This window comes from Abramis brama (genome assembly GCF_963993115.1).
Source record: "Abramis brama genome assembly, chromosome: 1".
Lineage (NCBI taxonomy): Eukaryota > Metazoa > Chordata > Actinopteri > Cypriniformes > Leuciscidae > Abramis > Abramis brama.
The window spans coordinates 54,047,939-54,070,619 of record NC_139963.1 but is presented as its reverse complement, the minus strand read 5'-3'; the positions used below and the strand labels follow the sequence as shown (position 1 = coordinate 54,070,619).

The window sequence follows — 22,681 nt, the reverse complement described above, 5'->3', positions numbered from 1 at the left end:
GATTTGCTTGTTTATATGCATCACTATGATTCCTTAGACAAGTAATTTCAGCAATTATCTGTTCACAAAGCAGTCCATTCCAACGACAAGAGAGACAGAGTGCCAGTGTGACAAAATGCAGAAAGTCACCCGAGAAGTTGGATGTCAGACAGATCTCTTTGTGGGGAAAACGACTGTGGCCACACAACTGTCTAAAAATACAGGTATGTTGAGAGATCGAGTGCCTAGTTTGTCTTTTTTAAATTTGCACGTGTTTTGTCTTGCTTGTTTTCACATTCAGTAGATTTTAAACTATAACATCGCTAAAAAAGGGTGCGCACTGCCACACATACACAAAGAGAGATGCGTGTTTCAGAGAGCGCACAAACTCCGAATTGAATACTCAATACAATTTTTATATATATATATATATATATATATATATATATACAAAAATGTAATAATTAAATGCAAAAAAATAAGTAAATAACTAAATATATATATATATATATTTAGTTATTTATTTTTTTACATTTAATTATTACATTTTTGTACCTGAAATTAATAGTTAAACCTTCCTTTATTTGTAACTTCGATATACTATTATTGTATTTATCTACGCTTGTAATTCATGTATTTGTTTTTATATTTTACTGATTACTTGCCTTTAATAATGTTTTAACTTTATTAGCTAGACTAGTATTTTTGCTGCTGTATCAGAGTAAAGTGGGCTTTAAGTATGAAATAATTTTTTTTTGCAAAATTATCATTTGTGGCTCAAATCCGTTGAACCACTATCTCACACTAATGAACACAGACAGTAAGGTTTTCGTAAAAAAATGTTACTTACAGTAACATTCTGATGAATATCATGCGTGCTGTATGACAGTGGTCCCCAAACCCCCGGGCCACGGGCCGGTACCGGGCACAGAAATAATAAATAACTTACCGTATTTTCAAGACTATAAGTCGTATCAGTCAAAAAATGCGCCATGCAGAAGAAAAAACATATATAGCTTAAGTCGAACTGGACTATAAGTCGCATTTATTTAGAAATTTATTTCACAAAAAGAAAAACAATGTTACAGACGGGACAGTTCTCTGTAATGGACGTGAGCGCTCTGAAAGCGGCACTAAAAGACTGCTTTAAAGCTTTCACAGAGACCTCAAACAGAAAGCACAAAGCCTGTCTTTAAATTTAATTTCGTTTTGTATTAATTGTATCTTAATTTTAATCAATGAACCAGTTGCCTGGATTTAAAATAGATAATCACGACACGGAGGCACCGGCGCGTGAACTGGAGCTCGTCTCATAAATTAACCGAAACTCAGCGTATAAGGTAGCCTACTTGCCTCAGAGACCTGAGACATATAAGAAAGCTTGAAATGTCTACTTTTAAACAGAACAATTCAAAATGAAAGAAAACAGACTGCTCTATGCTTATGTAATCCGTATGAAATGTGTATTTCTCTCTGGCGCGTTCACTATTGCGAAGATCGCGAGTCAGCACCGTCAACTTCATCTTTGCAGCCGACACTGACACAGAAAACACTTGTTTATTAATAAACAATTAAAATGTCTCCTTGCTGTATTTTACATATTCATAATCATTCATTTTGCCGGTTCGTTGTGACAGCTTTTAGGTGCTTTATTGGCAGCGCCACCATTACATGTTACATGAACGCATCACCACCGCATCAGCACCGAAAACATGGAGATTTTTTTCTTTTGGGGGGCATTTTGTGTGTTCAGGCTTTCTCAGTTGTCTTTAGGCACGATGTACAGGGACACTGCTAATAAAGTTGCGAGTAGACCTACACATTGGATTCACGTTTATTATTATATTTAAAAAAAGTACCCCAGTTTTTATGCTGCTCGTATCATTTTATTTTGTTGTATTTATCCGCCACACCTTAAAGGTCGGTCAGTGAAAATATTGTCTGATATTATACTGGTCCATGGCGCAAAAAAGGTTGGGGACCGCTGCTGTATGAAATCTTGCAAGGGCAGAAATGTTTTTTAAAAAATCTGTTCTATAGCTCCAACTCTCTCACAAATATAAACACTATACCTAAAGAATTCCTATTACTATCCTTATTTGTGTATATATTTTCCAGATTCTCAAGCTACGGTAGCCACTAAGAGTGTTGCTCTGGGCAACACCACATCCAAGCTTCTTCCGCTCTGCTCTTCAACTGCACTTAAGCGGAAAGCAGGATCACCTGATAGACCACCAAAGCGTTCTCTCTTGGAGTTTCCTTCTTTTCAGGAGTCTGTAATCGGTCTCAACATGGTAGATCCTGATGACACCAATAGTGAACAGTAAGTTAACTTTATTCCTTATAGATCTTTGTTCCTATTATGTTATATTAACAATCTCTTCCTCAACATTATTTTAATTGATGCTGATGTGATTGTTGTGTTATTTTACTATGAAGGTGAGAAATTAGAAATAAAACACTTTGTAACAAGTCTTTTTTTTTTTGTGGATAGAGCACCGACCAAGCCACCACAGGACATGGTGAAATACTTGATATATGAGGAGTGCCTGCTTGAGCTTTTTAAAATCTGCCCCAACTGCTCAAGAGTCTGCAAGGTGATCAAATTTGTAAAAGGAACATTCCTTTCTGTGACCCAAAAGTGCCTCCACCAGAGTTGTTCATACACAAGAGAGTGGAAGAGTCAACCACTTCTGGGCAGCTCTCCAGCAGGGAATCTGCACCTATCAGCCGCTGTCTACTTTACTGGCTCTTCTTTCATCCAGACTAACAAGGTTTGTAAAAATAATGACATTTATTTTTAAAAAGTTTATAAGGCCAGTGCATCACATAGTGCTACAGTGGGATGTAGTCATAGGCGTCGATTTTGGTGGGGACTTCAGATTTCGTCATGAGTCATTTTGTACCCACCACTTTTTTAATAATAATAATTGGACTTTGGGTTAGATTTTTTTGACAGTTTTCAGTGGTTATGAGAGAGAAATTTGGTGATCGTTGTTTAGGTACATTAAACCACGTAAAGCTTTTTCACGCTAGGACTTATAAAGCCCATGAGAACCGTGGGGAGTCAACCCACAGCCGCTCCGCTGTCCTGCTGAAAATGTGAAGCAGAAACGCTTAAAGGATTAGTTCACCCCAAAATGAAAATTTCCTAATAATTTATTATTATTGATCAGCTCAATCCGAACTATTGAAGGTAAAAAGTCTATAAAATATATATATATTTTTTTAAATGACCTATCGTTTCGCTAGATAACAACCAGCTGTGATCGCGTACAGCCCATTTAAACACTTCAAAGACTTTTGAAACTGCATTGATTTGGACTTAAAAACGATGGTAACCAATGAAGTCCATTGTTAGACGAAAAATCCAGAAATGTTTTCCTCAAAAAACATAATTTCCCTCCCACTGAGGAAAGAAAGACATGGATATCTTGGCTGGCATTGGGGTGAGTAAATTATTAAGACATTTTAATTTTGGGGTGAACTAATCCTTTAATGTCAGATAACGTCCATAATAATTGGACTTTGGGTTAAATTTTTTGACAATTTTCAGTGGTTTTGAGGAGCAATATGAGAGAGATATTGGGATCATTGATCGTTGTTTAGGTACATTAAACCACGTTAAGCTTTTTCCTTACAATAGGCTCTAATGAAGCAGAAACGCTTAATGTCAGATTACGTCCATAATAATTTGACTTTTGGTTTGATTTTTTTGACCGTTTTCAGTGGTTATGAGGAGCAATATGAGAGAGAAATTTGGTGTAATCATTGTTTAGGTACATTAAACCTTGTCATGTCATATTGTCAACATGGTACTTATGAAGCAGAATAGTGGGTCATATGTCTAATGCTTTCTTCTTTATAAAATGAGTCGGACATCACCACATTTTTGTGTACATTTTTATTTATTTACATTAGTAAGCTACAGGACATCGTCTTTCAAAACATGACCTGCGCGAAAGAGAAAGAAAAATGAATGTGTCATTGTACCCAGCACTTCCGAAAATGCACTGCCAAATGCGTCTTTGTCCCCAGCACATTTCAAACCAAACTGACGAATTTTACTTTGCAGGTGCTCAATGCAATGCATGTGAGAACCATCAGCAGAATGACACATCGGAATCATGTGCGCAACTACATTCTGCCTTCTGTGCTGCATAAATGGCGATCACACCAGAGCGACCTGCTTGAGGGACTAAAACAGTGCGAAACTGTATCTCTTGGTGGTGATATGAGAGTTGACAGTCCAGGCCATTGCACAAAGTATGGCTCATACTCCATGATGGATCTCAGCACAAACAAAATTGTTGATATCCAGCTTGTACAGGTAAATAGATTATAAAAACCAAGTATTTGCCTGGGAAACTCTTGGGGCATTTTGAGAAATTAATTAAAGTTCAGACTTTAGAAGTCTGTATTTAAAGAAATGTTATGTCTGTTTATGATACACAGAGCAATGAAGTGGGAAGCAGTGTACGTATGGAAAAGGAAGGGCTCATCCGGAGTCTGGAATTTCTCGAAAAATCTGGTGTCAAAGTAGCTTCCCTGGTGACAGACCGACACACCCAGGTTCAAAAGTTTGTCCGGGAACAGAAACCAGACATTGACCACTTTTGTGATGTATGGCATTTATGTAAAGGTAGGATAATTCTGAAAATGTAGTTTATTGATTATTTTTCGTGCAGCTAATCCTGTGAACCATTAACACCCAGTGTAGAATAAATGTATTACATATTTTTAAACTGTTCTCAGCACTCACCAAGAAGATGAATGCCATGTCCAAGGAGAAAGACTGCAACAAGGTCAAAATATGGCGAAAGAGCATAAAAAATCACCTCTACTGGTCCGCATCTGGTTCATCAAATGGAGAGGAAACAGTGGCAAAATGGACCTCTCTTCTTAACCACATCCAGAATGTGCATGTCCATGAAAATCCACTCTTCCCCAAGTGCCTCCACCCTCCTTCCACTGACAAAAACAAGTGGCTGAAGCCCGGTACGCCACTATTCAATAGCAGTTATGCTAATCCTGTAGTATACTCTCAGCTGCTCTGCACTCATTTTATGTATTGGTTATTCTCTGTCCTCCTCTAGCAACAAAGGCCATCTACAAGCTGGAGAAGGTGCTGATGAACAAGCGTGTTCTTGGTGATGTGAAAAAGCTGAGCCCTCTCCACCAAACATCTGCCTTGGAGGGGTTCCACAGTGTGATTCTGCGGTTCGCACCAAAAAACGTGGCCTTCTCATACTTGGGGATGCTTTGCAGGTAAATTGTATAGTAATCATGTTGTCAATATTGTATAGTAACAGCACTTTACCAACGGCCAAGCCACACTGTCTACATGAGCGGCATGTGTGCGCAGCAGAAGCTTTTCATTTTGGCGTCCATGTTAACAGATTAGACAGAGTTTCCGGGGGGCATTAAAAGGCATTAAATGGATTTTGCGAAAATTAAGGCAATTAAATGGCTTTAAAAGCATTAAATTTGAATCCTACAGGCATTAAAAATTGATTATAGTTTTGAAAAATTTTATCCAGACATCAATAGCTGTATTAGTATCAGTGATACTGACCTTCATTCACATAAAGATGCCATTAAACAAGTATTTATTAAATATGAAGAGTTCAGATGTAACTACGGCTCTTTGTAGTAAATGCCGCTCCATCTGAAAGCAGGTGAAGGCGATTTACTACTAATCAAGGAAACAGCTTTACTGACGAGATGCGCCTAACAATGTCATGCAATATATTGCCCAGCCCTACTATTAGGCTATTCGTACGGAGATGAGTATGAAGTTTCCCAACAACCACACGCTCAAGCACTTTTGCCAGGAAGGGTAAATTAGAAATGGGTCGATAATTAGACATGTCAGTGATATCGCTACCAGCTTTTTTTAAGAACTGGCGTAACTGCAGCCATTTTTAGAGCAGAAGAGACATTCCCTGTAATGAGTGAGGCTTTTACAATGGTAGTGATGTGGGGTAAAATGACAGGCAGACATTTTTTCAAAACAGTCGTAGGGAGTGGATCAGGTATGCAAGTAGTAGAGTTCATAGACAAGACAAGTTTAGAAATAAAATTAGAGTCAACAGCACTGAAACTTGAAAAAACAAGACCAGAGAGATTAGGAGGATGCAACTCAACAACCTCAGGAGCAACCTCACAAGCAATAGCGTTATGGATATTCTCAATTTTAGTTGAAAAATAATTGAGAAATGCATTACACTGCTCAATGGTGGAACAGTTAAAGTCACTCTGAGGTTTGATTAGATTATTGACTGTTCTAAACAGAATGTTGCTACTAATAATAGTAGAATAGTAGAATAATATGCCACTTTTGCAGCTTTGAGAGCATTATGATACTCAATCTGATGCTGATTAAATATTAATCTATGAACTGTTAGACCAGATTTTTTATATTTCCGCTCTATCTGCCTGCCTAACGCCTTCAATTTGCGCAACTCAGATGTGTACCAGGGAGACGATCTCTTAAAAGACACAACACGTTTTTTTCAGAGGAGCAAACTCATCCAGAATAGATGTAAGAGCAACATTATACTGGTCAATAGAGGCTGCAACTGGTAAATCACCCATAGTATAACTAAGGAGATCAAGATCAATATCACAGATTTTCCTGAAACTGATAACACGTTCTTTCACATTCTGCAAAGAAGGAGGAGTCAGATTGAACGTGAAGCTTGATAAAAATGATCATTCTAGAAGAAAACTTCAGATGACACTTAGAGGCTTTTGCATCTGAACTCTTCATATACATACATACACATACACACATATATATATATATATATATATATATATATATATATATATATATATCTCTGTGGTTAGTCTTGGGTCATGTATGGCATTAAAAATAAAAAAGGCATTAAAAAGCATTACATTTAATTTGAAGATAACTGCAGAAACCCTGTTAGAGCAGCCACACAGGTAGAGAGAGGGGCATTGTGGCCATGGCGTCATTATGTTGGAGTAATACCATACAAATCCTCATTTCAGACTGTACCTGGCTGCATTGCATTTCAATGAAAAGTCTGGCCATACCCAAGCGAGGACTGCAGCCGGAGAACTGCAGTTCAAAATTAAATTTCCCAAGGCCAAAAGAGGGGAACATGTGGTGTCCATGCCGAAGACCAAATATTCTACTGGTTAGTTCATTCTCAGTTGTCTTTTGCGATCTCCATACTAACATATACATTATTCTGCATTAATGCATTTACCCCGCTGGCAAGATTTTGGCACCACTTGAGTGACAAGGTGTAGCACATTTGCCAGTTTGACAAGCAGTAAAAACACAATTTCTATTGCAGTAACTTTTTAAAAGAAGTTTTGTCAAATCAGATTGTTAACAGAGACCATATGAATGACTCAAACTATATGCTTTGTGTTCTCGCCTGTGTTTTAGAATATGTGACTGAGCTTACGGACATCCTCTTTAATGAGGTGATCCAGGACCCTGCACCCTATGTGGCTGATATGAAAGCAGTGGCTGTTCCTGGATTCCTGTGTTCACAGTATGAGCAACCTGGGAAATCCGACGCAATTCCTAGCCATGTGTCCAGGTTCAGCTGTCCAGGTTGTGAGGGAACAGCTCTAACACACAGTGATCCAACACCCATCTAAGTCCACAATCCCTTTTTAATCAATCAGCTGTATTCTGCCAACATGTAAGTCACCATTCTCCACCATACTATTCGTGCCCTTACTCAATTTTGTTATTTTGGTAATATATAAAGTACATTAGGTCTTTCACAATAATTACATTATCGACTTGTTGCACAATATATATGGACATGATAGTCCAGGTTTGACAGTAAGTTGTGACGTATTACTCAAAAACTGATTGACAGCTGTCCAAAATGTCTATGAAATGTATTAAGTGTATTGAATAATTGTGTACATAGCACATCACCAAACAAGTACAATATAAAGATTTTTTACATTTAAATGGGAGGTTTAAAGCCTGCGTACTCCCCATCTTCATCCTGGTACTCCTGGTGAATACAGAGCACAACACAAGAAGGTATGACTACCCTGTTGTGCTTTCCCAAGTATTCCCAGCACCAGCACAACAAAACATCTGTAGGCCAGGTAGCGAGCACGACTGTAATGACAAGATGAAAACAAAATGTCATGTCACATGATACAATTATATTTATAGGTTTGTTTTGGGTCGGTGGTCTTCTGTCTGATAATTGCAATAAAAACTGACATTGTGAAGTTGATATCAATATCTGGTGTCTTTGTACAACAAAAACACCCTTGGGCTTATTTTTCCTCTCCTGTTTGGTCAGGTCTAACAAAACGGGACCCCAGAATATGACCGTTTGATTCATCAACCTGCAGTCTGCCTCAAATCATTCATGTATACATTAATAAACATCATTTCGTGATTTGATTGCATAAATAATGTGACTTGGTTCTTGTGTCCTTACCAGTTTTTGAAAAACACACATGGCATTTGTGTCAGGAGTTTAGTTTGATTCCTCTGCTTGTTTCTCTTCTCTCTCTTTCATGTGCACTTTCGCACAGCTGAACTCATTCTCAATCAGCGTTCTCTCTCCTGCTCTTCTCACACCTGTTTCCCATTTGCCCTAATTTTCTGGCTATTTAGATCTAGTGTTCTTTTCCCCTCTTTGTCGGTTTATTGTTTGTTCGTTCATGTCCGTTTTAGGGATGGGACGATTACCGGGTTCACGATAAACCACGATAAAATGTACTGACGGTTAGTAATATCGTTTAAAATTTAATTATCATTAAAACCGTGTTTGATTATCGTGATTTTATATCCTGTTCAGCCAGCAACAGTCTGATGCAGGCGCAGCGGCAGCGCGCAATGTTATTTTTTATTCAAGAAGGAATTGCGGAAGGCAGTGACCGTGCTCGGGAGATTTTTCAGTCTTTTAAAATAATCAATTCTGAGGTGTGGTCATATTTTGGCTTTAACAAAAGTCCTGAGGGAAACTTAATCGAGGATGGTCACCATGTCAGCAGAACATGCACAAGAAGTCGCTGCAATAGGGGGAAACTTCAGATCTGCCGAGTCGTCTTGTGTGACCATCACCGACTGTTGTATAGCGAATGCAAGGCAAGTTAACTTTGACCTTAATACCAAAACTACGTCTGGGCAATAATTGGGCATAAAATGTTGTTTTAAGTTGAATTATTTTATATCAATCACTTGAAATAGCCTAAACGTGAAGCTTCCGCAAAGAAAAGTTCGCAGCAGGCTTAGCCAAAGACAAATAATAAACAAAGTTCAAACAAGACTATTAAGAGTGACATTTAAGGGATAATAATTTATTCATTATACACGTTTTACCACATAATTACGGGGACATTGAATTGAGATAAATGTTTTAAATCTTATCTGTTTATAAATCCATTATTACAGCGTACAAAACAATCGTTCAGACAAAATGATCACAACAATATTATCAAACTCTGTAAACAATAAATCAACTCTGATTTAATTTTCAATACAATTAAAAACGGAGACGCAAGACGGCAAGTTGTAGCCTATTTGAATGAAACGAGAAAGCGCGTCCGTTGTGATACATGTTGTAACGTCTGTCAGAGAGTTTGAAGTCTGCCCAGATGAAGAATACATGACAGTGCAAATGAACTGGTAGTTCAACGAGACTTTTATAGATGTTTTCTCTCAGTTAAGCACACTCTTCATACATGTCGAAGAGCGAATGTTAAAAGGGAAAAGAAAACACTCTAAAACACGCGACAAATCAAAGAGCAGTAGAGCGGTCATCTTCCTCTTTGCGCGAGCATTCTCACTCTCAATGTGCGTGCGTGCGCGCTCACATAAAAACAGCATGCATACAATAACGTACGCCATAAAAGAAGTTATCTTAAAGGCACATCAAAATTCATGTCATGAACACTACTTAACACTAGGTGGCCGTTACAATGGATGTGCGCTGTGTTATAATGCGTTGCTATTGACAACCGTCATTATAAGGAAGGAAATGCCTTAAAAAGTGTATAGAGCTGCTTGTTTTAGTTGTTGTTTGTTGATTTTCAAATATAAAACATGTAAAAATGTCTTAAGTGTGAGCATCAACTCTTTTTAAACACTTTCATCTCGTTTTAACAAAACCGTGATATTATTGATAATTGTGATGATTTTGGTCACTATAATCGTGATATTAAATTTCCATACCGTCCCATCCCTAGTCCGTTTTCAGTCTTTTCCAGCATACACTACCTGACCGCTTCTACCTGTGCCTTTCATCCTGCCTGGTTACTGCCTGGTCCTGGATAACGGTTACCTATTCTGCGTCCGCCAAGACGGACGGAGATCGGCAGACAGCCTGTGTTGCATTTCATTCTTTTATTTCAATAAATCATTAACCAGCTTTTGCTCTTGGGTCTTTTTCGAACTGTGACAATTTGATCAGCACAAATGTAATTTCTACACATTCATCTACTAGTTGTGTATTCATACTTCTTAATGATCATTGTGGGAGACACATTTGTTTATCTTATTTACAGTTTAATTCATAGTGTGACTAAAGATAATCACATACATTTGAGTTGTCAATTCTATATTATAAACAATCGTAGAGAAAAGTTATCTGAACAATTTAGACCATATTCTGTTTTTCAGCTTGTGTGTTGCAATAATAATATTCAGCAGTCCATTCTCTCATATGCATTTATGCACAGTGTTTTCATACTTAATATAACAACCATGATGGCTGTTTGATCTGTGACTATAAAGTGTAAAAATGTTTTATTCTATGTTATTTATTGCTGCCAAACTTTGAGCATCGTGACTTGGCAGATGTTGTTTATGCTCAAACATCAACATTACACACTAAAGTTAAAAAAGTGAAATCAGTATCAACCACCACTTTAAAGAGGATTGTTCCCCAAAAAATGGAAACAGTCATTATTGAACTATTGAACAAATTGAACTATCACCATATTTCCTCTAAAAATGTTTGCTTCCACTTTAGACATAACCAATTCTGTTTACGTAAACCTTGTGTGTATTTGACAGAATTAGAGCAACGAGACTCGAAAGATAACTTAGTCCAGTGTCCAGGTGCTGTTTAAAAGGCTATTAGTTCCTGAGCTTCGGGTGTTTGTACTCAGAAAGGCGCACGTTAGAACAGCGCATCAGCACGCAAATGGAATGTTTAACTGGCAAGGCTTTAAAGCACATACAAATAATGAACTTTTGTGAATTACAGTGTCCCGTACCTCTGCATTAATGTGTGATGTGTATGTATGTCGCGGTATACAGTATGTTGAGATGGAGTCGCCAGAACTGCAACTGATGGAATGCACTGTAACACGATACTACGATATTTCTTCTAAAGCATATCGTGGAGACATTTTAATTGTCCACGATCAAAAATCGCAATATCGCACACCCCTACCACAGGGGGACTTCAAGTATGGGATGGGTTGTTGAATGTAATGACATTTTACTGAATCGTTTAAATTAGTTTGATTAATCCTGAGCCTTGAGCATCTCTGCTCTTGATATGTCACTGATGAACATCTTTGGATTTAATGAGAAAAAAAGAAAAGAAAAAGGGTGGTTTAGGATCAAGAACTTCTTGCACGCATAACAAACGTTCTACCAAACCCTTAGAACTCACAAATACTAATAACAGATCTCTTCTTCTTCTTCTTCTTCTTCGGCGGTCACTCAAGACGAATTTGACTGTCCTCTCTGTCGGGTCGCCTTATTTGTGGATCCTCATGTGGCTGTAAAGGCCGATCTGTGATCCTCAGATTCTGCTGCAATGTGGGCATTGAAAGGTTGAGGTGGTGTATGGTGGTGGAGCCTTTCTCTCTTTGTCCTTGCGGTGTTGTCGCTCTGCATCTGCGGCACGGCGGAGTTCTGTTTCGTGGTGTGCTGCACCTTCCTGCACTGCTTTTCTCCAGTAGTCCCTGTTAAATGTGAGATTCTCCCAGTCGTGGACGTGATGTTAAACTTTTTCAGGCTGGTCTTGATATTGTCCTTAAAGCGTTTCTTTGGCCCACCAGGGGCACGCTGTCCTTCTGTAGGAGCCATGTAATTGCAAAGTCATGTGACCAACTGATAATGGGAGTGTCATTAATTAAGTGGGTTAAAACACCTGTTGTGTGTGTGCGTTCACATGGAAGAATGGGGTGAGTGCTGGAGCACATATTTTGTTGACCGTGCAAACCTGTACAAAACAACGTTTAAGCTTTCAAGGAAACGTGTCACAAATGTCATTCCTCCACTCAACTCCTTAGCGGTCTTTGGATTGTTTTCATGTGCCGCTACAAGTTAGTCAACAAAATTGTTTGTTTGAGAACGTGAAAGCGTCTACGTTGGATTCAAGGAACAGGCCCTCACGCTTTGACTGGAAGGAAAGGAAATGCAGGCTGCGCAGCGCTGACTGAAGGAGATTCACACAATTGGACTTCCAAAGCAACAGGACGTCTTTGGATATGTTTGCTGCTAACAATCATCAAACAATTGGACGTTCAAAGCAACAGGACCGATAACTTCGGATATGTTTGCTGCAGTTGAACTGGTAAGACATTGGGTTCTTACGAATTTGCTTGTGTTCGCGGATGATTCGAAATGGTTTGGCAGTTTGTTTACGATTTATACAGGGCGGTTGTTGTGTTTGATGAATCGCGGATGATTCGAAGTGGTTTGGCAGTTTGCAGTTTGTTTACGATTTATGCAGCGCGGTCGTTGTGTTTGATGAATCGTTGGTTAGACTGCTGGGCTTTTGCGAATCTATTGGAATTGAGGCATCCATTGATATGCGTTGTTTTGGATTGTGTTCGCTTGTTTTGGGAGGTGTCTAGGCGTGTCGTATTTAGACGCGCTGTGTGCGTGCTTCAGTCATGAGTGAAATTGAAACTGGTGCAGATGTTGAACTTGAACAGGACAAATGTAAAAGAAAAGTTCACCTCACAGCAAAGGCTTTGACTTATAAACTTGAGCAACTTCAGAAAGAACGAAAAAGAAATGTAAATGTGATTAAAAGTTCTATACCAACCATCAAAGAACTCATGCTGAAAAATGAGAACGTTTCAGCCGTACAGTCTGAACTTGAAACTTTGGTGCAAACTTTTAAAGAGACAGTCAAGCTTCATGATACAGTGATCCCATTATTGCCTATTGATGAGCAAATCAAACAAAATGAGTGGTTTTCAAACATCTATAAACACAGTGATGAATTTATAAAAGAGACCAATAAATGGATAAATGGAAGTGAGAAGTCAAGTGATGATAACCAGGATCAACAGTTGAAAACAGCGGAATGCACTTCGAATGATCCAAAAACCCAGAAAGTGTATCAAATTTCCATGCAGAATCAAGACGATATAAACCCAAGTGACAGTATTTCTAATGTTGGAAGTAAAGGATCAAGTCAACGTAGCGCTGCCACAAGACGTTCAACCACATCAACAACTTCTTCAGCTCGCATTAAGGCAGAGGCTGATATCGCAGCTTTGTTGGTACGTCAAAATTTAATGAAGGAAAAACACTCAATTGAAGAAAAGGAACAGAACTTAAGGAAACAGAAAGAGGATTTTGAGTTGCGAATGGAGATTGCTGCAACTATGGCAAAAGTGAAAGTGCTTAAAGGTTCTAGTGTGCATGGTAAAAGTGACATGACTCATCGTTCTGATGGAATGAATTCCTACTTTGATAAAGGACAACCGGTAACACAGACTCTCAATGCCAATGCAAATTCATTTACTCCTAGAGCTGAGACACAACAAATTGTTTCTTCTACGGGTGGTGGCAATGAAGGTGCCAAGCCAAAGGGGAATGTTTCTAACACAATTTATTCCCAGAACATATCAAAATTAAGTAAAACAAATCCAAGTGGTTCTGTGAATACTGGTCCAGGAAATAGCGATCAAGTTCTCCATATTTTGGATAAACAAAATGAAATAACATCGTTACTGATTCAACAACAGTGTTTGTCATCTTTACCAAAAAGGGAAATTCAAGTGTTTGATGGAAACCCTCTGCAATATCACGCCTTTATGAAATCCTTCGAAAGTTGTGTGGAGCGTAAAACTGAAAGCCCTAGCGATCGCTTATACTTTCTTGAACAATATACCAGGGGTCATCCAAAGGAGATTATAAAAAGTTGCCAGCATATGCCTGCCGACTGTGGGTATTTAAGAGCCAAAGGTTTATTACAAAAGCATTTTGGTGACCAGTATATAATTGCATCTACCTATATGGAAAAGGCTCTTTCATGGGCGAGTATCAAAAGTGAAGATGTCAGAGCTTTACAGGATTATAGTCTGTTCTTAAGAAGCTGTTGTAACTCCATGGAAGATATTCAGTATTTTCACGAGTTGGATACACCCTCGAATATGTTGACAGTGGTGAAGAAATTACCATTCAAATTGAGGGAAAAATGGAGATCTGAAGTTTGTGAATTGCAAGAAGCTGTCCAACAAAGAGCTACCTTCAGCGACATTGTTAACTTCGTTGAAAGACAAGTAAAGATAATGACTGATCCAGTTTTCGGAGACATACAGGATGGTCCAGTATTTACAGGTAGTAAATTGTTGAGCAAAAGCAAGCCTCAGTCTTATCTTAAATCTAAAAGAAGCAGTTTTGCTACTACCGTTACAGCAATGGAAAGGAAATTAGAAATTGGAACCAACAAAAAGGAAATAGTTGTACCCAACAACAAGAATTGTTTGTTTTGCAGATGTGAACATGCCCTGGAGTTGTGCCCTCTATTGGAAAAGAGGAGTCATGGTGAGAAGATTGCATTCTTAAAGGAGAATGGCGTTTGTTTTGGCTGTATGTGCATAGGGCACATCAGTAGAGATTGTAGAAATCGCCTTTCATGCAAAGTGTGTAATCTTAAACACCCTAGTATACTTCACATTTACCCAAGAGCCAAGGAGACCGATTTAAAACCTGTCAGGAGACAAACAGACACTGTAATGGGCAGTGCTCCAGAATCTGTTGAGTCCAGTGGATTTATTGGGGCTGGTGAAGTTGAATGTAAACTTTCCATAGTTCCTGTGCAAGTGAAATCTAGAAAAGGCAATAAGACTGTGATTACTTACGCTTTTCTGGATCAAGGTAGCTCTGCAGTATTTTGTACACCAGCATTGATGAACAGACTTGGTCTTTCAGGTAAAAAGACTAATATTCTCTTGCGTACTATGGGGCAGGAGAAAGTCACAACTACCCATGTTGTTTCTGGATTAGAGGTGTCTGGTTTGAACAAAGATGACTTTTGGGAGTTGCCTGATGCTTATACTCAAAATACTATGCCCGTGAACAGTGGAAACATCCCAAGACAAAAGGATCTGCAGGGATGGCCACATCTGAAATGTGTGTCTCTACCTGAAATTGACTCTGATGTTGAACTGCTTATAGGAATCAATGCCCCAAGGGTTATGGAGCCGATTCAAGTGATCTGCAGTGTCAACAACGGACCATATGCAATAAAAACCAGGTTGGGATGGACAGTAAATGGTCCATTAAGAGGAGATGGTGGTGATCAGTCTGCCTTTGAGTGTCCTGATGTTACGGTCAACCGGATTTCAATTTCAAACTTGGGAGAGCTTTGGCAGCAACAATTCAAGGTTGATTTTCCTGAGTGTAACAAAAACGAACAAGTTGGGTTTTCAAGAGAAGATCACAAATTCATTGAGATGGTAACAAACTCATTAAAGCTTGTAAACGGTCATTATACTATTGGCTTACCTTTGAGGAATAAAAATGTTTGTATGCCAGACAACAGGACAATTGCTGAACAGCGTGCTCTGAACCTAAAGAAAAGGTTGAAAAAGGATGTTTCATTTCATTCTGAATATTCTGTTTTCATGAAAGACCTTATCTCTAAAGGTTATGCAGAAAGAGTGCCAAAGGAGGATTTAAGACGTAGCGACGGGAAGGTATGGTATATACCCCATCACGGTGTCCATCACCCACGAAAGGGAAAGCTTCGGGTTGTCTTTGATTGTGGTGCTACATTTCGAGGTATATCTTTAAATACCCAACTGTTACAGGGTCCGGATCTCACCAGTTCATTGATCGGAGTGATATCCAGATTCAGGAAGGAAAGAGTTGTGATCACAGCTGATATCGAAGCCATGTTTCATCAGGTGAGGGTGCCAAAAGATGATGCAGATATGCTGAGATTTCTTTGGTGGCCTGATGGTGACCTTACTAGAAATATGGTTGAGCATCGTATGGTTGTGCATCTCTTTGGAGCTACTTCATCACCCAGTTGTGCCAATTTTGCCCTCAGAAGGTGTGCTGAAGACAACAAAGACTTCAGCAAGGAAGTTACCGAAGCAATCTTGCATTGTTTTTATGTGGATGACTGTCTGTTGTCAGTAAATTCAGAGGAAGAGGCCGTTTCTCTTTATCATAACCTTGTTGCTATTTGTGCGAAAGGAGGTTTTTCATTGACAAAATGGATGAGTAATAATCGAAATGTTTTGGCAAAAATCCCAGAGGAATTCAGAGCAAAAAATGTGAAGGATTTGGATTTGGAACAAGATTTACTTCCAGTGGAAAGAGTCCTGGGAGTTCAATGGTGCATACAATCTGATGCCTTCAAGTTTAAGATTGTGCTGCAGCAGAGACCTCTGACCAAAAGAGGGATCCTGGCTACCATGAGTTCTGTCTATGATCCTTTAGGAATCCTGTCTCCTGTGATTCTATATGCAAAAAAGATCTTGCAAGATCTGTGCAGGAAGAAATTAGGCTGGGATGAAATTATTCCTGCTTCAAATGCTCAGGAGTGGATCAAGTGGTTGGATGGATTGCGTGAATTGGAAAGCTTCAAAATCGATAGATGCTTTAAACCAGTGGATTTAAGAGAGGTGAGCACAGCACAATTACACCACTTTTCCGACGCAAGTGAAGATGGTTATGGAGTAGTTTCTTATCTGCTTTTGCATAATGTTGACTCACAAGCACATGTCGCCTTTGTAATGGGGAAAGCTAGAGTAGCTCCTTTGAAGATAGTATCTATACCTCGAATGGAACTTATTGCTGCAACACTGGCAAGTCGAATGGATTCATTGTGGAGATTAGAACTGTGCATGGACCTTCAAGACTCTGTCTTCTGGACTGACAGTACTTCTGTACTTAAATATATCAAAAACGAAGTCTCTAGGTACCGTACCTTTGTTGCTAACCGAGTTTCGGAAATCCTTAAGGTGTCTCGATCATCACAATGGCGGTATGTGAATACTGCAATGAATCCAGCAGATATAGCTTCTAGAGGTTTGAGAGTGGAATCGTTCCTGAAGAACAAGAATTGGGTGCTTGGACCTAAGTTTCTTCTTTTGCCTGAACAGGAGTGGCCAGTTAATCCTATTGACCAGGGGGAATGTTCACCAGATGATCCAGAGTTAAAAGCGAGTGTCACAGTCAATGCTGTACAAATAGAAGAGAATAAGGATGTTACAACATACTTCATCCAGTACTTCTCCTCGTGGATCCATTTGAAGAGGTCAGTGGCTTGGATCCTCAGATTTAAGCAGTTGCTGTTCAATCTAAGTCAAAGGAGGAAAGCACTGAGTATGTCTTTAATACAATCTTGCATGGATGAGAACCAACAAAGACAACATTTGAAGGAGGAAATGGAGAAAATCAAGGCACAATGTGACAGAAGTGAGCTTTCTGTGGTAGAACTAAAGAGAGCTGAATTAGCGATAATTCGTCACTGCCAAAGAAAAAAATACTCAGATGAACTCTCAAGCTTGCAAAAGGGAGAAAATGTGAAAAAGAACAGTCACATTTATAAGCTTAATCCTATCCTTGAAGATGGTGTTTTAAGAGTTGGCGGACGTCTGAGTAGGGCAGTTATGCCCGAAGAGACAAAACATCCCGCTATACTTGCTAAGGATTTTCACATCTCAGACATCATTCTTCGACACATACATCGAGAGGTGGGTCATGGTGGTCGAAACTACATGCTGTCAAGGTTGCATCAGAGGTACTGGATACCTGGTGCCAGTATAGCCATAAGGAAGATATTGTCCAAGTGTGTGATTTGCAAGCGTTTGCAAGCAGCTCCAGGGCATCAACAGATGGCAAACCTACCTTTGAATAGAGTTTCTCCAGATAAACCTCCATTTACGTTCGTCGGAGTCGATTGTTTTGGACCCTTTGAAATTAAGAGCAGGAGAAGTATTGTGAAGAGATACGGAGTTATCTTCACATGCTTAGCCATTCGTGCTATTCATATTGAAGTTGTACAATCGTTGGATACTGATTCCTTTATTAATGCACTGCGACGATTTATCGCCAGACGCGGACAAGTCTTGGAAATGCAATCTGACAATGGTACAAATTTTCTTGGAGCGGAACGCGAGTTAAGGCAAGCTATTGAAAGCTGGAACCAATCTCGGATCAACAACATGCTTCTACAGAAGGGAATAAAGTGGATTTTTAATCCCCCAACCGGTTCCCATCACGGAGGCATATGGGAAAGAATGATTAGGTCTGTAAGAAAAGTTCTTAATGCCACCTTAAGAACACAAAACCTTGATGAAGAAGGCCTTCATACAGTTCTATGCGAAGCTGAAGGCATTATTAACGGACGTCCCATTACTAAGGAGTCTACAGACATCAATGATCTGGAAGCACTGACACCCAATCATTTGCTGCTGTTAAAGACTACTCCATCATTACCACCAGGGATCTTTCAAAAGGAGGATATATATGCTCGTCGTCGATGGAAACAGGTGCAATATATATCAGATCTGTTCTGGAAACGATGGACAAAGGAATACTTGCTTCAACTGCAAGAGCGGCAAAAATGGTCATCTCCATCTCGCAACTTCGTTCCGGGTGATATTGTGCTTTTGGTCGATGACTCAGCACCACGTAATTCATGGATAACTGGAAAAGTGATTCAAACATTTCCAGATAATCAAGGCTTTGTTCGTCAAGTGAGACTTCAGACTAAGACAAACTGTTTGATTAGACCAGTGACGAAAATCTGCCTTCTGCAAGAGGTGGATATTTGAAATTTTTCCTGAAAGGGAATTACTTTTAACACAGACATGGACTTATTACACGTATCACATCGACGCACCACATACTTCTCACCTTACATCGATGGTAAATTCACTCTGTGCCGACACTCTGTTATGGACTTTACAAAGACTCTGTATTGAAGAATTGATGTGCAAACATTTATGATCGATGTAAAAAATATTCTTTATGTACTTTGAGATCTTGTATTTATAAATGTCTCCTATGTGTATTTAATATAATTATTGATTTATAATAATTAGTGGCTGGTATGTAGGAGCCATGTAATTGCAAAGTCATGTGACCAACTGATAATGGGAGTGTCATTAATTAAGTGGGTTAAAACACCTGTTGTGTGTGTGCGTTCACATGGAAGAATGGGGTGAGTGCTGGAGCACATATTTTGTTGACCGTGCAAACCTGTACAAAATAAAACAACGTTTAAGCTTTCAAGGAAACGTGTCACAAATGTCATTCCTCCACTCAACTCCTTAGCGGTCTTTGGATTGTTTTCATGTGCCGCTACACTTCTTTTAGCTGGGAGTGCAGGATCTGCTTTGGGAGACGGTTGTTGGGCATGTGGATGACATGTACTGTCCATCAGAGTTGGTGCTGCATTATGGTGGTAGTGATGCTGGGCATATTTGTTTCCTCCAAAATGCTGGAGTTTGTACGTCTGTCTTCCCAGCTGATCCTCAAGATTTTTCTGAGGGCTCTTTGATGGAATCATTCCAGTGCTCTCAGGTGTCTGCTGTAGGCGGTCCAGGATTCCGCTCCATACAGTAGAGTTGGGAGAATCACAGCTCTGTAAACCAGGACCTTGGTTTGAGCCCTCAGGTCTCGGCCATCAAAGACTCTTGTCCTGAGTTTGGCATAGGCTCCACTGGCACAGCCCAGACAATGGTTAACTTTAGAGTCTATATCAGCTTTGGAAGAGAGAATGCTGCCAAGGTAGGGGAAGTGGTCCACGTTTTCCAGAGTGATGTTATCCACTTTGATGATGGGCTGGAGTAATGGCTGGTTGGGTGGTGGTTGATACAGAACCTGAGTTTTCTTGATATTCAAGGCCAAACCCAGGGCTCTGTATGCCTTGGCAAGGGCATTTAGGATGCTCTGGAGGTCTTCAGGGGAGTGTGCTGCAATGGCTGAATCTGACTGGGGAGTGCCTGCCCAAACCTGCCCCTGTTGCCACTTGCTGGTCGCCATAGGACTTTATCCGGGGTGGTAGGGTGGATTCCTTTTGTGGAGGACGCCTGTGCGTGGCGTTGTTTAATGTGTGGAGGCTGGTGCATAGACAACCACCACACAGTCCTTGGCAGGTCTGGGTCAGGATCCAGTGGCATGGAGTCCAAGACGACTGGGGACCCATCACTGCTGCAGCCTTCATCCGCCTTTCCAGTCGTTGTGATTCTCCACTTAAGTCAGCCATCATCCTCCGCCTGTTCCAACGTTGAGGTCTTGTCTTTTTTTTCAGGGTGTGCTCCCTTAGCCTTTGCCACTATAGGCTACCCCACAAGGCAGTGGGACTATTTACTCATAGCTGGGGCTGTGGTTTGTGGGTGCCAGGGCATGTCCACTGCTTGGTGGGCCTGCTCAATGCGCCTCTGGGACCAACTGCTGCTCCGAGATCCCCTACAGTTCAGCCTGGGTCCGTTAAGGCCCAGTTACCGTGTGTGGCCGCAAGGAGGCACTGTAGGAGTCTTGACGGAGGAGAGGCTTATGCACTCTGCTCCTCTTTTTGCCCTTGCACAAGGGCTAGTCAGTGGAAGTAGCTGTAAGCAGAATGTAGCAAGCAGAAGTAGCATGCAGCATGCAATATCTACTAAACTACAGGCACTACTTTCCCAGTATTACTGCACTGACGCATCACACACACCCTGTGTGACAACACACACACACACACACACACACACTATGTATTTATTCACTAACATGAAGAATCACAGGACTAACCACATATTGTATTATAATAAATGTGAGGCTAAAACTATCGCATTTAACAAGTTCTATGTCGATAAATAAAAATTTGATTTCTGGATATTGTGATGTTATTTTTGTACACACACTTTGTGTTTTAATGTTTTATGAGGGCATATACATAATGGTTTCAATACTGTACAAACTGTATATTAAAGGGATAGTTCACTTTGAAATAAATTTTTGATATGTTTTAGCTTACCTCAAGGGCATCCAAGATGTAGGTGTCTTTGTTTCCGCAGTAGTTTTAATTTTGATATTTTTAGGTCAAACCGTTCTTGTCTGTCAGTCATATAATGCAGGTCGATGGTCACTGTCTCAAAACACAAGCACAGAGTCCAAATTAAAACAATTCCCCATCGTCCAAATGAAACAATTCCCCATCATAAGTACACATTGATGGCCTAAGACACGAAGCGAGCGGTTTGTGTGAGAAAACGAACAGTATTTATATCGTTGTTATCTCTTGAAAACAGCACACGGCCAAATGATCTGACGGCGCGGGCGGGTATAGATATATACATAGATGTCGCCTTGGCTACGGTTTCGTTCCAATGAACTGCAGTAGCGAAGGCGACATCTAGTGTATACATCGGGCGGGTATATACACTAGACGTTGCTTAGCTACAGTTTCGTTCCAATGAACTGCAGTAGCCAAGGCGACATCTATGTATATATCTATACCCGCCCGCGCCGTCAGATCATTTGGACGTGTGCTGTTTTCAAGAGATAACAACGATATAAATACTGTTCGTTTTCTCACACAAACCGCTCGTTTCGTGTCTTAGGCCATCAATGTGTACTTATGATGGGGAATTGTTTCATTTGGACGACGGGGAATTGTTTTAATTTGGACTCTGTGCTTGTGTTTTGAGACAGTGACCATCGACCTGCATTATATGACTGACAGACAAGAACGGTTTGACCTAAAAATATCAAAATTGAAACTACTGCGGAAACAAAGACACCTACATCTTGGATGCCCTTGAGGTAAGCTAAAACATATCAAAAATTAATTTCAAAGTGAACTATCCCTTTAACTCCCCTTACACTAAACCTTCCCATCACACAATTTTTTGTTGAATTTTTACATTTTCAAAAAACATAATTTAGTGTGATTTATAAACTTTTCCTCATGGGGACCAAAGTTATTTTCCACAAAAAAAATTGTGAGAAATAACAGTATTGTCTTCCAATAGAGCTGTTTTATAGGCTTTTATATCCTGACTCTGTTCCTAACAGCAAACACTCAGAATAAAGTGAGGTGATCTGCTGATGATCCTGAATGGCTTGTTGAATGAGTGTTGATAGTCTGAGGCTCATCAATATTAACAGATCTGCTGAAAAAACTTTTATTTCATGACAATAGTTCCTGTTTTCATCTCATTTATTATGCTGATGTCTTCAGATCTCCTGTTAATTGACATTTAAAGCTCATTTCATTGGTGTCAACTGACTGAGCTTACCATTATTTATATTGGAAAGAATATACACTATTTATATTATATTGTCCATGAGCATAAAAAACAAACTGTAACTTATATTCTTTTGATTTTGGCAGATCAGCTCCTCCCACACTGTAATTATTCATCAGTGAAGCTCCTTCCACAACAATTACACCATCAGTGAAGCTTCTCCCACAGCAATTACATCATCAGTGAAGCTCCTCCCACATCAGTTTACCAACAAATCCTGGAATATTCCCAT

The 22,681-nt window shown here is 39.7% G+C and overlaps 2 protein-coding genes across 6 annotated transcripts in view; one reads left to right on the top strand and one right to left on the bottom strand.

Annotated features, from left to right (window-relative positions):
* Window positions 1–22,681, bottom strand: part of LOC311081665 (uncharacterized protein) — a gene marked incomplete at its 3' end in the record, with an annotated part of 465,213 nt that overhangs the window by 27,304 nt on the left and 415,228 nt on the right. The gene's annotated exons all lie outside the window — the stretch shown is intronic.
* LOC311087692 (uncharacterized protein) overlaps window positions 1–22,681 on the top strand; it is a 24,986-nt gene extending 2,305 nt beyond the window's left edge. Inside the window, exons 3-12 of one of the 5 annotated variants that reach the window (XM_084121090.1) lie at window positions 71–203; window positions 2,098–2,302; window positions 2,474–2,753; window positions 4,055–4,309; window positions 4,435–4,621; window positions 4,735–4,977; window positions 5,076–5,247; window positions 7,000–7,148; window positions 7,406–7,667; window positions 22,536–22,681. In XM_084121090.1, the coding sequence (XP_083977216.1) occupies window positions 71–203; window positions 2,098–2,302; window positions 2,474–2,753; window positions 4,055–4,309; window positions 4,435–4,621; window positions 4,735–4,977; window positions 5,076–5,247; window positions 7,000–7,148; window positions 7,406–7,623 (1,842 nt within the window). In that variant the 3' untranslated portion in view covers window positions 7,624–7,667; window positions 22,536–22,681. Of the gene's footprint in view, window positions 1–70; window positions 204–2,097; window positions 2,303–2,473; window positions 2,754–4,054; window positions 4,310–4,434; window positions 4,622–4,734; window positions 4,978–5,075; window positions 5,248–6,999; window positions 7,149–7,405; window positions 8,226–8,294; window positions 8,412–22,535 lie in introns of those variants that run through there. The other 4 variants (XM_084121091.1, XM_084121088.1, XM_084121092.1 and 1 more) reach the window with 4 other exon arrangements.